General features: G+C 39.7%; 1 protein-coding gene across 1 annotated transcript; it reads left to right on the forward strand.

Moving 5' to 3' along the window:
• The first annotated feature begins 1157 nt into the window (after positions 1-1157).
• Positions 1158-13906, forward strand: PGPEP1L (pyroglutamyl-peptidase I like). Its single transcript, XM_054387754.1, is given in 8 exon segments — positions 1158-1187; positions 1190-1232; positions 2913-2965; positions 8926-9042; positions 9534-9709; positions 9711-9761; positions 10714-10888; positions 13841-13906. Coding segments are annotated over 8 exon segments (711 nt in total).
• The last annotated feature ends 736 nt before the right edge of the window (positions 13907-14642 follow it).

Consider the following 14642-nt stretch of genomic DNA (forward strand, 5'->3'; position numbering starts at 1 on the left):
TTACTTGTACATAAACAGGTTTATGATGCAAAATATTGCTGGCAAGAAGTTTGAGCAGTTCCAGACAGGCAGCTGATCAGTCAGCCTTCTATCTTTGATACAGAGACATAATTTTTGCTCTGAAAGTTACATGAATCACAAATCATCTCTGTCCTGTGAATCCAGGCACATTACAGTTTGAAGAAAAAAGAAGTGCCCCCAGTGAAGAAGTCTGCCACAGATAAAAGAATTGTAATACTGGTTGGAACTGAAAGACAGCAAGATTTCACTTTCTGGAGCATAGATTTTTATGGATTCAAATTCCAGCACTGTGGTTGACTGGTAAGATTTTTATTTTATTCTTCTTTTAGCTAGAGGTGGTATGCACACATGCTTGATCTCTGTCATAAACAGTTCCCTGGAGGGAAAACCAGTAGCAAATGGTCATACTAACAATTCCAAATGGAAAAATAACTTGCTGCTGTGCCTTCCTAAGAAAAATCAGATGAATGTCAGAGGAAACAGACTGCAGTCTGCCCTCTTTACTGCCATCCAGTTTGGTTTGTTGTTCATTCTCTCCATGTTTTAATCTTTGTTGACATTCTCTCTGATCCAAACCACACAGCTCAAGGCAGTGCAGGCTAGTATTAGATAAAGCTTACCCAAAAGGAGCTCTGAAGCAAGAAAACCAGGTTGCATCACAATGTCACATAGTCAGTTTCCAAAATTAGAGCAACACATGACAAGTTTCAGGGTCTCAGTTTCATGGCAAGGTAAGGTAGATTTAAACAGGAAATGCTGCCTCATCACTGCTCACCTAGACCATTCAATTTAAACATACCAAAGAAGCATGCCTGAACATGCAGTACAAGGGACCAAATGTGGAGTTTCTCTTGCTGGCTAAATCTACTGCTGAACACAGTGGCAGAACCACCAGCTAGAGACTCCTGGGCTTTAGAAGGTTAAAGTTCTTAAGGAATACTGCTACTTGTGACTGTTCTTGTTGGCACTGGCTCATCTGAAGGCAATCATTACACATATCTTGACATGTGAGTTGTTGGATAATTTTCCACTACAGGTCATCTGAGGACAGAAGAATGAAGGTGAAGCTACTTCAAAGAGATTTGCATCTTGCTGTTTTCAATTAAACACTGTTTTTTTCTTTTAATAGCTGTGAGATGGGCAGAACTAGTTTGGCTTGCTCTAGACAGAACTGCAGTTGAACTGAATGGGAGTGCAGAACAGAGCAAGAGGTGTTTGTTAACCTATTAAAAGGCTGACAATCTGGTTCTTTCCTATAATATTTATGGCACATACCCTTGATGGACAATATTTCTTAGCACCCTATTAGCCTTTTCCTCTCCTTAGATAGCCATTTAGGTGCAGAAATCTACTTGTTCCAACAGTTTTAGACTGCTGTGTCCCGTTAAAGGTATAGGTGCATCTTTAAGATATTACAGATTATCGCAGCATGCCTCTGTCCCATTTTCACCTGCTCATAGTAGAAACCCACTGGCAGTGGGCCCATTTTATTATGTAGTGCTTAATGATATTCAGCCAGTTAGCTCTGTGAGTTGCTGCAGGTATTTTAGTACTGTAAATCTCTTTTACATTTAGTCATTTCTTTTCAAAGAACAATTTCTTCCTGAGGTAGTTTCTTATGGGCACCACTGAGGTGCATTTATTTCACTGTGAGCTATTGAATAACTTCATTATAATTCTAGAGTTCTGCACACACAGGTAAACAAACATACACAGCAACTCCAGTTCCAAAATGGAGTAGGTGTCACCCTGGTTTTGTTCTGAAAACAGAGTGGGACTAGTGAGGTTTTATGTTCCCTGTTAATGTAGTTAAGTACCATTTCCCTTGTTCTTTTCCTGTAATACAAACTTAAACCTGGGGAAAACATTGTCAAAAATATTAGCACCACCAGACTTTTAATGATGTTAAAAAGATTAAAAAATTATGAAGTATTAACACAATAAGAAATGCTTAAAGTCTAGCATTAATTAGCTGTCATAAATCTGCATTTAGGTTTAATTGTCCCTACATACAAATGCCTTTCACTGTGCAAACTAGCAATTGCATGTTGTCAAGTGTTATCCATTTAAGGTTTTTTAAATATTTAAAAGGTAGAGCATTAAAATCAGTTTACAAACTTGTTTTCCTGCCACCCAGTATCTAAGATGTAGCAACAGTCTGGATTGAGAACAGTATTTGAGATCAATAAAGATAGTGGGAGTTTTCCATTAAACTTTTTTGCGACAAAATGCCCATCTAGCTCAGATTGAGAGTGTTTCCTTTTTGTTTAAAAAAGGTATTTGACCAAAAATACAGATGTATAAAATTAAATTTAGTACTTTGGATTCAACAAGCCCTCTCTCTTTCCTCCTCTCTTTTTCCTGTGGGGAAAAAGTGAAGGAAGAGATTTAGCCCAGCACCATAAAAAAGCACATTTTCCGTGACAGAAAACTTGTTTCCATTATTTGAAAATTAAAAAAAAAATATACAGGTGATATAAAATTCTACTCTTTCAAACATTTTCAATAAATATACATCTTTTCTTGAGCTCTAATAGTAAGAATGGTACATTGACTGCAACCTGGGAGTATTTAACACCAGAGCTTTTAGTCATGGTATTTCTATGGATGATGATCCTTGCCCAAAATCATTATTTACATGATCTGTCCTCTTGGCTCCAGTACATTTACCAGCTTCCGTTAAGATTATCTTGTAATAGCATGAATAAAGATTGCAGGATTAGTTCTTATGTCAGTGCATGTACAAAATGAAAATACTTTTCCATTAAGTGTGATAAAGGCTAAATCCTATCTTAAAAATCTCAACCTCCATAACCAAAAATATGTAGATAAAGAATAAATATGTCTGTGCATACATATCTGCACCTACCCACACCTTTTTTTCTTTTCAGGTTTTGTCCCCTTTAGACAATATCTGGTTAATTCCAGCTGGGAAACAGTGAAGGTAAGAATGAAAAAAGGGGTCAGAGGTGTTTTATTTGTATCATTGTGATACAAACTGTTTTCAGGTTTTCCATTGTGATATTTAAGCCCTTTTCAAATTATTATTCTTGATTTTGAAAAGGGAATTTTTCACCCATGGTGCTTTCTCTGCAACTAGTGCATATGGTACAGGTTATCTCTGTCTTCAGTAAACAGGCCATCTCATGCCACAACTCATTTTAACATGTCTGTGTGAGGTGTAGCTTATTGAGTTCTTATAGACTCCTTCGGGTACACAAAATCTAAAGCATGAGTATGTTTTCACATTTCAGCTTTGGCTTCCACTTTCACATGACAGTGAAGTCTACAGTTACATTGCAAACAAAGTAATTCAGATTTCTCCTTTCCCTTTTCCCCCCTACACCTTGACTAGTAGTAATAGGTGTAAGACAGAGCCTTGAAAATTCCTGCTTATTTCCTAAATATGTGTGTTAAAACAAGTTTAGCTGGGTGCTACAAAGACATGGTTTGGATACCTGGCTTTCAGCATGAACTTTTCTGCTAAGATGTTTTCTTTTTAAGTTAATTTGTGTGAACTCACATTTCGTGGAACACACCAAAAATAGGCACAGACACATTATTTTTTGGGAACAGAATTACTATTTTTTAAAATATAATCTAAGTTTTAATAATGACATAACTTCTGTCTTTAAATATGTCTTACAAAGTAAACACCCCAACCATTGTATGCAAAAGAATGTCTGCCACAATTAAATAATTTACTGGTTTGGTGCTTTAGGACTCTATCTCAATCTAAAGGGTGAAATGTCATTATATACACAGTCAAACAGTAGGCGCAGCTGCAGAGATTTGCTGAGTCTATGTACAAGTTGCATGCAAGGTTCATTCATCCTCTCTAGCACAACAGCTTTTCTCAAGTTCAATTATTCTTACAATGTTATTTATGAACAGAGTTATTTTGAGAGGGTCTTCCACACAAGTTCTTAGCAAGTCCAAGTTAGAAAGAAGGTTTACACAATGAAACTGGAAACTAGTTGGGGACCAGTCAGGATAGTAAAACTGAATTGAAAAACTGCTCCAGTATCTGCTAGAAATGGCAGAAAAAAATGGCAAAAATGGAAAGCATGACATGTAAAAAACTCAGGTTGCTATGTTATATTACAGAGATGAAAAATAAGCCTACAAATTCTTTTAATTCTTCTGGACACTGAAATGATAAAGGTGGTTGTAAGAAAGTATTCATAGCGAAAGGAAGATGATGACTTCAGGACTACAACTGCATTACAAGTTTGGTGAGAGGTACTGAAGATCTGTATTGAAAATGAAGTACAGTCAGGCCAAATGATTGAAAAACAAGGAGCTGGTACATTTTTTCAAAGACCAAAGCTACAGCAATGCCACCAACCAATGCATATCATCTATTCTAGCATTGTTAACAAGCTGAAGAATGCTGAGTGCAACTTGGTGCTCGGTAGAATAAATCTATTACCCACTCTAAGTCGTGAGGGATGTTAGCCCTGCAGTCTAACGGGAACAAAAATACTTCTGTGATACCTTCACATGAGACTCATAAATTGCCTTAACTCCAGCTTGACATTACCCTAAACCACAAATATTTGTCTGTTCACAATGTTCTTGCTCATTATTTCCTGATGCCTATTGGTTCTAATTTTGGGTGTAAGATCATCCTCTTCTGGCTGAAAATAAAACATGTTTTTTTATCTGCAAGAAAAACAGCCTAAAGCGAGAAGACACCAATGAGATGAGTTTGCTGTGAAACGCCATGTGCTGGCTACACCGGGAAGTTATATAACAAGGGATACAGCATTCCATAATGAAACAGATGTCAGTCCTTCTCTATAGAGAACAAACCCATCTTCCCCTGATGTGACACCCTCTGCATGGAATTAATTTGTAATCACGCTGTGGCTGCTGCTTTGGTTTCCTATTCTCTGGCAAAGGTGGCTAATCCAGGCAATCCAGAGAAATTTGCTGTAAATCTGGAAGTACTTTGAATTTTGATAGGCTTCTCCATGCTAAATAACAATCTCATAGTATTGTTCCATTGGCCTTGTTCACCAGAGTAGCCCTATGGTCTTCAGCAAGCTCATGCACATATTAAAGATAGCAAAATTTAGTATTTACATCTGGAAGTAATCTTGGCTTCGCTTGGGGCTCCTGCATGGATCACTGAAGTGACATAAAGCCCTGCGTCTCTTTTCTGAGAACCAAGCAAAAGTACACTCAAACTCAACCTCAGGAAAGTTTTGAGCAGCTAGAGCTGTTCAAACATGATTGTGCAGGTTTAATGCCTTTGTAGCATTATCCAGAGCCATCCTAATTACTGCCTCAAAATGAACCAGGTTCTTATCCAAAGCCTGGACGCAATAGTACCCTCAGTGATGTTTTAACACTGGTACATGGTCAGATCCCAGAAGGGTCTGAATGCATCAAAAATCCCATGAGATGACAAGTAACAGGAGTTCCAGGGTCCTGATTCTCAAAGCATAGCCTCACTATTCATGCTTTCTTGAAGTCGATTCTTCGCTGAAGAGCAATGGCTTCATTCTGTGAGCACTATGTGTTCTTACACAAAACTGCTTCCTTAAAATCCTTCTTACCAGATCCTCTGTAAGATGATGTTGCACTCTGTCATGCTGATGGGATCAGCTGTTTTCCTGTACCTCTTTTCTTGCCATAGGGAGGATCAGAGATTGATCCAGTGAGCACACAACCTATTCCAGTAGTTACATCCCTTCCATGCCTTCATTGAGCACTCAGAAAAATGGATGTGTGATATTATTTCTCTTTCAAATTAACTATTCACTACCTTTTTTTGGTAAATAAGTCCATTGTCATTTGCTGAAATCTCTAGGAATTGGCTGGTAAAGATTAATAAAACTTTCCAAATCTCTATTTTTGCTGGTCTAGAAAGAGCTTTTCTTCTGGGTTCTTGGATTTCTTACTGATACTATGCAGCGGTGCATGGTCTTGTATTACCTGTTTTATAATATGAAAAAATAATTTCCCAAGAATGTGAGTAGCACCCTGCTGTTTGGACAACTTCTCATCACAGCACAGGAAGACTCACACACAAGGCATTGGTCAGCAATTGCATCCACGAAGTTCTCATTCTTCAGCAAGTACAACTTGAGTGTTCAGGGAAAAGGACAGTCAAATGGATCTGAAAGTACAGGTGTACCTATCAATTCAGAGTCATGGAGAAAAGCTTCAAAGCCTTTATAGACACTGTCACATGGCCCAACATAGTTGTCTAGCATTAGAAAGACAGCTTCTCTTTTAGAAACCTGTCTCACTAAGTTTTTCATGGTTCTCATAACTCCATTCACCTGAAACACCCTCCTAAAATATGCACGAAAGCTCCACCAGCAGCACTTTTAACTCTGGAAGTGCAGGACATTCTCTCTAAAGGAAAACACCACCAAGTATTTACCTCACATTTGCTGACAGGTCACACTGAGTCTCCGTGATGTGTTAGTTCTTCAGCACCACATGGGATCCTCCAAATCCCAGATCCCCGGAATTATTTGTTCTATATTACAGATTGATGGGCCCACCCAATAACTTTTGGGCTGACCCTGTTTCTGTCTCCTCCAGAAACTCCTGTATGGAGCTTGGCAGCTTAACAACTTATCAAGGCAGTCTACCACCAGGGTCAAAGTCCCCAGTTAATGGGGTGCAAACATAAGTTGAGTGACAACATTCATAGTAATTAAACTGTTAGTGAAAAGAACAGGTCTCTTTCTAACTGCTCTTGGGAACTAGGTTTGCTATCAGGAGATGAGGATCAGATCTCTGGGTGCAGTTTTTCATCCTGCCACTGACCATTCATTCTGTGGAAATTTGTCATTCAGTCTCTCTGTCTCTCTCCCTCTCTGCTGTAATTTCATCATCTGTGAAAGTAAGAAGACACTGCTATTTACTGCCTTCATTTCTGTTCTGGAACTTTCTTACATCCCCAAACCTCCAAAGAGGTGTCTGTAGGATTAAAAATAAAATACACAAAAATACCCAGCAAATAACCAAATGAACGAACAAAAAAAAAAAAAAATCAAGTTCCCAAGGGCTGTCATCCTCCTCTAACCGTCTTCACTCTCTCACCTTAAAATGCAAAAATGGTTTTGGTTAAGACTGAGACAAGGAACAACCTTTTTTGTTGTTTTTTTCCCATGGTTGCACAACATCTGGTCCAATGGGATATGAACCCATGGTTAGGATTCTTAGACAACAAAGTAACATGTATTATTGATAACATTCCGAAATCACTTAGGACAAAGGAACTATCTTCCTTTGACACATGTTCTCAGCACTTTACTACTGGCCAGATTCTGGTTTTGTCCTACACAAAAATACTACATGGCAGATGGTGACAACAGAACTGTCACTCCAGAGAACACGAGGAGAACAGCCTAACAACTTACTTTGGGTCTCCACATTCTGTACCAAAGTTCTGGGCAGTCCAGCCCTCTAATCCTTACAGTTAAAAAGGAAGAATCTCATTAAATGTTAAAGATGCTTTAGAAAAGAAAATGTTAATTGTGAACCATCTGGGCTTTTCTCTTTTGGAAGCCAAGACACAGTCCAACATTCTTTCCCAAGATGATGCAATGGTCTCTCAAAAGACTGTCAGCGCCCAGAGGAAAAAAGACTGGAACCGTTCTCTAAATCTGTTTGCTTCCCTGCAGGCACTGTTTCCTTGCTTGTGTCAAATAGTTTATTAAGCACAGCTAATCAATGTTTCTGCTGACAAGAAAATTGGAACAGTTTATATAGGAAGCCAGTGTTGAAGGGCAAATTTCCCAGTTAGCATGGCATAGAACTGTAAGCCTCATCTGCACAAGTATCCTCAGTGAGAAAGGAGAACTTGAGAAGACAATGACCTTTAACAAAAAAAAAAAAACAACACAAGTTTCTTGGGCTAATCAGATACCTTCCGCTGCTGTTTCCCTTGGAAACTTCATCTATACCCTCATCTAGTAGTGGTCTACTCAAATGCAACAGGCATTTTTCCACCACAACCGTACTTTCCATGAACAGCTTTCTACCTCTGATGCATTCCTTCTGCATCTTGCCATTGCAGCTGCCTACCTTCCACTTAAGAGGCTTATGCCTTGTTTGATAGTGCTGTTCACCTGACAAAATAATTTCAAATCCTTTCTACATGACATTTATTCTCTAGACCATCTTCCAACCATCTGGCCAATCTGCTGCTTTGAAGGGTGTCTTTGTTTCTTTCACCTCAATTCTGGGCATCCTTTTTGTTTCCTTCAGGAAAAGGTCCCATGTGGAAATTCACCTCTACATAAATGACAGAGAAGCAACTTCCCAGTAAGTGACATTTCCTTTTACTAGAAAAGCATATTCTAGACCAAGAAAAAAAAAAGAAATTAAATGCCTTCAAAAAGAGACTTTCCTAATGTTGACAGTCACCTCTCGCAGAGCTCACATGAACCAGTTCAAGACATCAGATCATGTCACTTGAGTGGACAGCTAATGTGAATTCTCCTTCATTTGTGCCTCTTCATAGTGCAGGTTTATCTCCTATATCATTCAGAGGAATAGGACTTACCTCTATCAAAGTCTGTTTAGATGCTTTCAAGCGTAGTCTTTTTCTGAGATGCTGTATTTCATGGTTCCCTATGGACCAGTCCCTAAGCAATAACCTCTCCTACCCACTGCAGACTGAACATCCCTTTGGAAACATGATGGCTCCACATGGATGTGAAGTTAGGAAATTGTTTAGCACTTTTTTTGTCTCTTCCAGCTAAAAAGGGAGGAGGCATCACAAATTAATCTTATTGCAGTCCAATGGTAAGAAATCATGGGTTTAGACAGCGCTACATTGCTCTTGAAGCTGGATCAGCTTGATTTCTTTACCATAGTCTTAGAAATCCAATGCTCTTACAAGTCCATGGTGGGTTTTTTTTTTGGTAAACACAGGAACTGTCCAAGACAGGCCTTGGTGAAAACATCAACCTCCGTATCATGCAACTGCCAGTGGTTTACCAGAAAGCAAAAAAGCAAGTCTTCAAGATATGGATAACTCTTCAGCCACTGGTGAGTAATTAGAAGGTAACACAATTTTCCCTTTAATTTATGAGTATTATTATTCTGAATGGATCTTTAAAACAGATCTCCATAGAATATTGCACAATCTGTGCATCAGACAAAGCTAGAAAGTAACTATTGGAAGTATGATAAAGGTTTCAAGCTGCATAGTGGAGCAATTAGCACACTTTGAACCCTGTGCCACTTACCTAGAATAATTCCATGCTGAACAAAGGAAACAAAACAACTTACCAGAAACTGCTATAAAGGTATTGCAGCTCTGCAGTCCTGAGTTGAGAAGACACCACAAAAACAAACTAAAGCACAGTTTGGTTCTCATTTATAATCTCTTATGGAAGTTTTCTTTAGGCATAAGCTGCAGCAAGACTCCCTACCTTGAAGCTAGTATTTCACATGCTGCTTGGCACTATTGCATGACGTGTTTTAAAAACAGGTCTCATTTTTAATTTCCTGTTATTCACTCTGGTGGGAAAATACAGCTTACTGTTCATGTAGGGCTGGCTTCATCTGCCAAAGCACTCATCATTCTTGAGCAGTGTGGGAAGAACAAAGGCTACCAACAGATGGATGTTTGTGGGTTTCACCCAGAAGGTGGCTCTTGCATGCTAGATGGCCCAGAAAATATTGAATCTACGATTAATATGAAGACTTTCTGGACATATCTCACTGGAAGGCATTGATATAATCTTCTCCAGAGATGCAGGAAGGTAAACATTGCATATCAGGGTCTCGCAGTAAGAGTAGAAGTAACTCATACAGCTCATTTAACCGTGGAGAATCTTTGCAATGAGTCTTCTTTACTCCAGCCAAAATCACTTGGAAGCAAAGCCTTCAGAGGGGCACATGTATGAAACTGGATCAATTTAAACTTTATGTAAAGCAGCCTTCATGAAAAACTACAGCCAGTAGATATTTTTCTATGGATTTGCAAATTCCAAAAGAAACAAGTTTCAACATGGCACACCCTGTGAACCTGGGTTATTAAGAGAATCTGAAAGCAACACTGACTAGTAGCAGATTTTAATCTGTTTATCCCTGCTGGGAGGGATACAAAATGTAAATACAGACCGAAGCGCAGAGCAATTAGAGGTACCTTTAGAAGGATGTCTGTGATCTCATTATGTGTTTCAGCAGTACTGAAGCAGTTTTCTATTAGCTTTCATTTTAAAGAAAAACAAAGAAAACAGTAAATGATCTTGTTCTTAAAAAAAAAAAAAATCAGCTAATCTTGGCCCTTCATTTCAGGATTGGCACCTGCAACTTAAAACGTTGGGTGGCAAGAAAAAAAACAAATTCTCCAGGTGGCGAGATGGTGTGACTGACACCAAAAACTGTCTTACGTGGTTGTCGTTCCAGTGGGCTGTGGTACCTTTCCCATCTAACACAGCTTCCAGCAGCCTAGAAAAGAACCCATCTTGTGATTTTTTTAATTTAAAGTTCCACCAGGGTGGGTGCCTGAGAAACCAAACAATCAGATAAGGAATATTTGTTTCTGAGACCTGGTTTACTTCAGCATTTCCTTCATTCACCAAGTAAATATAGTTTTAGTAATTTCATAAACCAGATCTGGCTTAGCTACTTAGAGAATATTTACAATTAATCAAAGTTGCCTGTTTCTGAATCCAGGTTTCTGGTTTTGTTTTGCTCTGGATATTGCAGGTACATCTGTGATTACACCTACTACACCTCTCTCTAATATGGCAATGGCAGAGCTGCTTTCATCCATGTGCCTCCATTATCCACATCAGCAACAGCAGACTTTCTAGGAAAAGCATTACAGACAATTATTTTAGAAATGTTAAAGCAGTGTGGGGATCAGCAGAAGATGGATCATGTAGGGAAAAACATGAGGATTTCTTAGAATACAATTACCTCTTAAATGAAGTAATCTAAAGATTATTTAAGACCTCTACATAAAGCACTTTACATCCAATGAAATCTCCTTACAAAACTGAAAAAGTATTTACATCTCTCAGTGTAAAAAGCCTGAGAGAAAAACCAAGCAATTGGCAGGCTGTATTGCTAACAATGATAAGGCTGCTTCAGATTTAGGAAGCGTAAAACTGGAATTAAAACATTTTAGATGCTTAACCCTAGTTAGGGTGGTTAGAAAGACAGTAATGAAGACTTGCTAAACCAAGACTGATGTTTGGGCTGTAAGGCCATTCAGCACTGGATGGATGTATCAAAGGTTCCCCTAAGTTCTTGTCCAAGTCCAGAGAAGGAGAGAGAGAGAGTTTAGCCATGCAAAGTGCCCACATGGGAAATACATAAATATGGGAGGAAAAACACAAAGGGATCCTGTTAATGTCATGTGTTACAGTTATCAAAGTGACCTACTGTGAAGGCTGGTTTCCCCATCAGAAACAGGCTATGAGCCCAGGGTGACTTAAAAGAAAGTAAAGAAAAGGCTAGAATCCAGCAGGAACTGGAATCATAGGATGGTTTGGGTTGGCAGGGACCTCCAAAGGTCATCTAGTCCAACACCCCTGCAGTGAGCAAGGACATCTTCCACTAGATCAGGCTGTTCAGGGCGTTGTTGAGCCCATGGAGAGGGCCTCAACTACCTCCCAGGGCAACCTGTTTCAGTGTTCCACCACCCTCGTGGTGCAGAACTCATTCCTAACATTCAATCTAAATCTCCTCTTCTCTAATTTCAAACCATTGCCCCTCATCCTATCGCTACAGGTCTTTGTAAACAATCTCTCTCTCCATCCTTCTTGTAGGCCCCCATCAGGTACTGGAAGACTGCTATTAGGTCTTCCCAAAGCTGCCTTTTCTCTAGGCTGAACAAACCAAGCTCCCTCAGCCTGTCCTCCCAAGAAAGGTGTTGCAGCCCCCACTCCATCAGGTCCACGTCCTTCCTGTACCAAGGGCTCCAGAGCTGGATGCAGTATTCCAGGTGAGGTCTTACCAGAGCAGAGTCAAGTGGCAGAATCACCTCTCTGGATCTGCTGGCCATGCTTCTTTTGATGCCACCTAGAATGCCCTCGGCCTTCTGGGCTGCAAGCACACACTGTCGACTCATCTCTCTGTAAATACCCACTACCACGTCCTTGCTTTTCACGTGTCTCCAAACACTTCCCAGTCTCATTTATCTGGCAGCCCCTGAAGCCCCAGAGCAAGGCAGGATAAAGGAAGAATTTTCCTTGGTTGATGAGGACTGGGTTAGGGATCAACCAAACAATTTGGACATCCATAAATCCATGGGTCCTGATGGGGATGCACCTGGAGGTGCCGAGGGAGCTGGTGGCTCTTTAGCTTGGAGAAGACTAAACATGTAAAGGGCAAGTGTTGGGAATGACAGAGACAGGCTCTCCTCAGTGATGTCCAATGACAGGACAAGGGGCAATGGGTGTAAGCTGGAGCAGAGGAGCTTCCATGTGAACATAAGATGAAGATGACAGAGCCCTGAAACAGGCTGCCCAGACAGGTTGTGGAGTCTTCTTCTTTGGAGACATTCCAAACCCACCTGGATGTGTTCATGTGTGACCTACTCTAGATTACTCTAGATGTTCCTGCTTTGGCAGGGGTGTTGGACTCTATGATCTTTTGAGGTCCCTTACAACCCCTAACGTTCTGTGATTCTATGATATCAGTTTTGATGACAAGAGTCAACGTAACTGCAAACACCATGGTAATTTTAGTTTTCCTGCCACGGTCTTTTCCAGCAGCTGTTATGGAAAACTGGTAACTCTGCTGGGCAGCTGAATGCCCCATCTGTGCACGGCAGTGAGGGGAGTAAGCAAGGTTCCTTCAAATAACAAAATACATAAAAACGCTTGCCTCCTTCAAGGGAACTACCTACTGCAAAACAGGACTCAAGCACCCATTAAGAAAGGGTCCCTGAGCTCAGTGTCAGTGGATGAAAACACTTTTGGTTTCAACACAACATAAAGGCAGTAGTGACCTCTACCAATATTTCCTCAGAGCAGCTCAATGAAATGCAGCCAAAAATGGCAGAAGAAAAATGAGACTCTGAGTTTTCAAACCTGTACTTGCTTTGCAGAAGGAGCCACACATTGAGAAACAGGCAAATGCATACAGAATTCTTTTATTTAACTTAAATCATGTAGTACTGAAACTACTAGAAAAAAGCAGAGTAAGAGAAACTAAAGGAGCCTTCGCTTCAGCCATTCAAAATAGACAAAGTTTCTTCTTTTCATAATGTAAAGAATCCCGAGTATATCGCAGTAACAGGAATAAATTCTTACAACAGAATATACAAAAACATTTTGATTTTTTTTTTAATCTACTGATTCATTTTAATATAAACACAGGAATTTCTTTAGGAATAATTTATACACAGCAAGTCTTTTTTATGTAATAAATTGGCCATGTTATTGTTTAATTTTCTCTTTAAAAAAATTGAAACAAGAAAAATTGGAAAATATTGTTATTTGCAACTGCATCCATTCCTTAGCACTTTCTAGTTTTGTTTTTGTCCCAGAGGTAGAAAAACTCTGGTCAATCATTTCATCTCAAACCTCACTGGTTCAGAAAACAGAAGAGTTGATTTTTAAACAGTATCTAAATCATCAGAACCCTTCAGCAATGTGGTTGGTCAAATTTTGGGGGAGGGAGGGCAGAGTGAAGGGAAAGGAAGGGATCATTAATATTGTTAAATAAAAATAAATAGAGACCCTGCCTTGCTCATCTCAACAAAGCTTCAACTGGTGCTCAGTGTCTTCAGAGGCTGCACACAAACTTTTAAAGGGATGGGCAATCTGCAAATAGTTCCTCAATAGTCATTATGAAAACTGTCTTCCCTCTTTCTCTTGCGCAGTTGCATCCTTCAAACCACACGGCCACTGTGAAGCAGGTACCGAACAGCACAAGTGAGATGGGGTAGCAGCAAAACCCAATCTGTTTCCCTGACCAGTGAGGTTATTGTAATCCATTAAGTTAACTGCCCTAGACAGCAAAGTGAAATGACCAGTTAAGATGATCCCACCCCAACCAGAGGGCTCTGGAAGACCAGGATACTGAAGATACAGAACATTTCCCCAACTCCTTTAACTCATTCACTGTATACTGGGACACAAAGATTGGGTGGGTAGGGAAGAGGGACACGCCATGACTTGGACAAGTTAGCGATCCTTTTTGGCATATTGTAAAGCTAGCTAGTAAACTGGTACCATCAAAAACCCTGATCACACACAGATACACCCACACACAGACACAGCAAAGTGCCCTTAAATTATACCTTAGGCATTTATAAACTACAAACATTTTATAAAATTATTCTATGTACTTACAAAATGCAATGAAACATTTAATTAGTTCTTGTAAACCAGATCTTCGTCAACTGACTACCCGTAATCTACTGGACTTAAAAGCCCTATTGAAAATGCTAATGGGTTGCTAACCAACAGAACACACACAAAGGAAAAGAATAGCACACGCGCACATGCACGCACACCAACTACTGACGGTCTTAAGGTACCTGCAAAGCAGAGCAGCTCTAAGCTGAGACCAATTCACACAGACTGATAGCAACAACCACGCAGCTGGTGATGGATGTACCACTCCAGCTGCAAACTCCAGAGGTTCATTTACAAGTACCAATGATCAGAATTGTGATACCT

This window comes from Indicator indicator, chromosome 16 (assembly GCF_027791375.1).
Source record: "Indicator indicator isolate 239-I01 chromosome 16, UM_Iind_1.1, whole genome shotgun sequence".
Classification (NCBI taxonomy): domain Eukaryota; kingdom Metazoa; phylum Chordata; class Aves; order Piciformes; family Indicatoridae; genus Indicator; species Indicator indicator.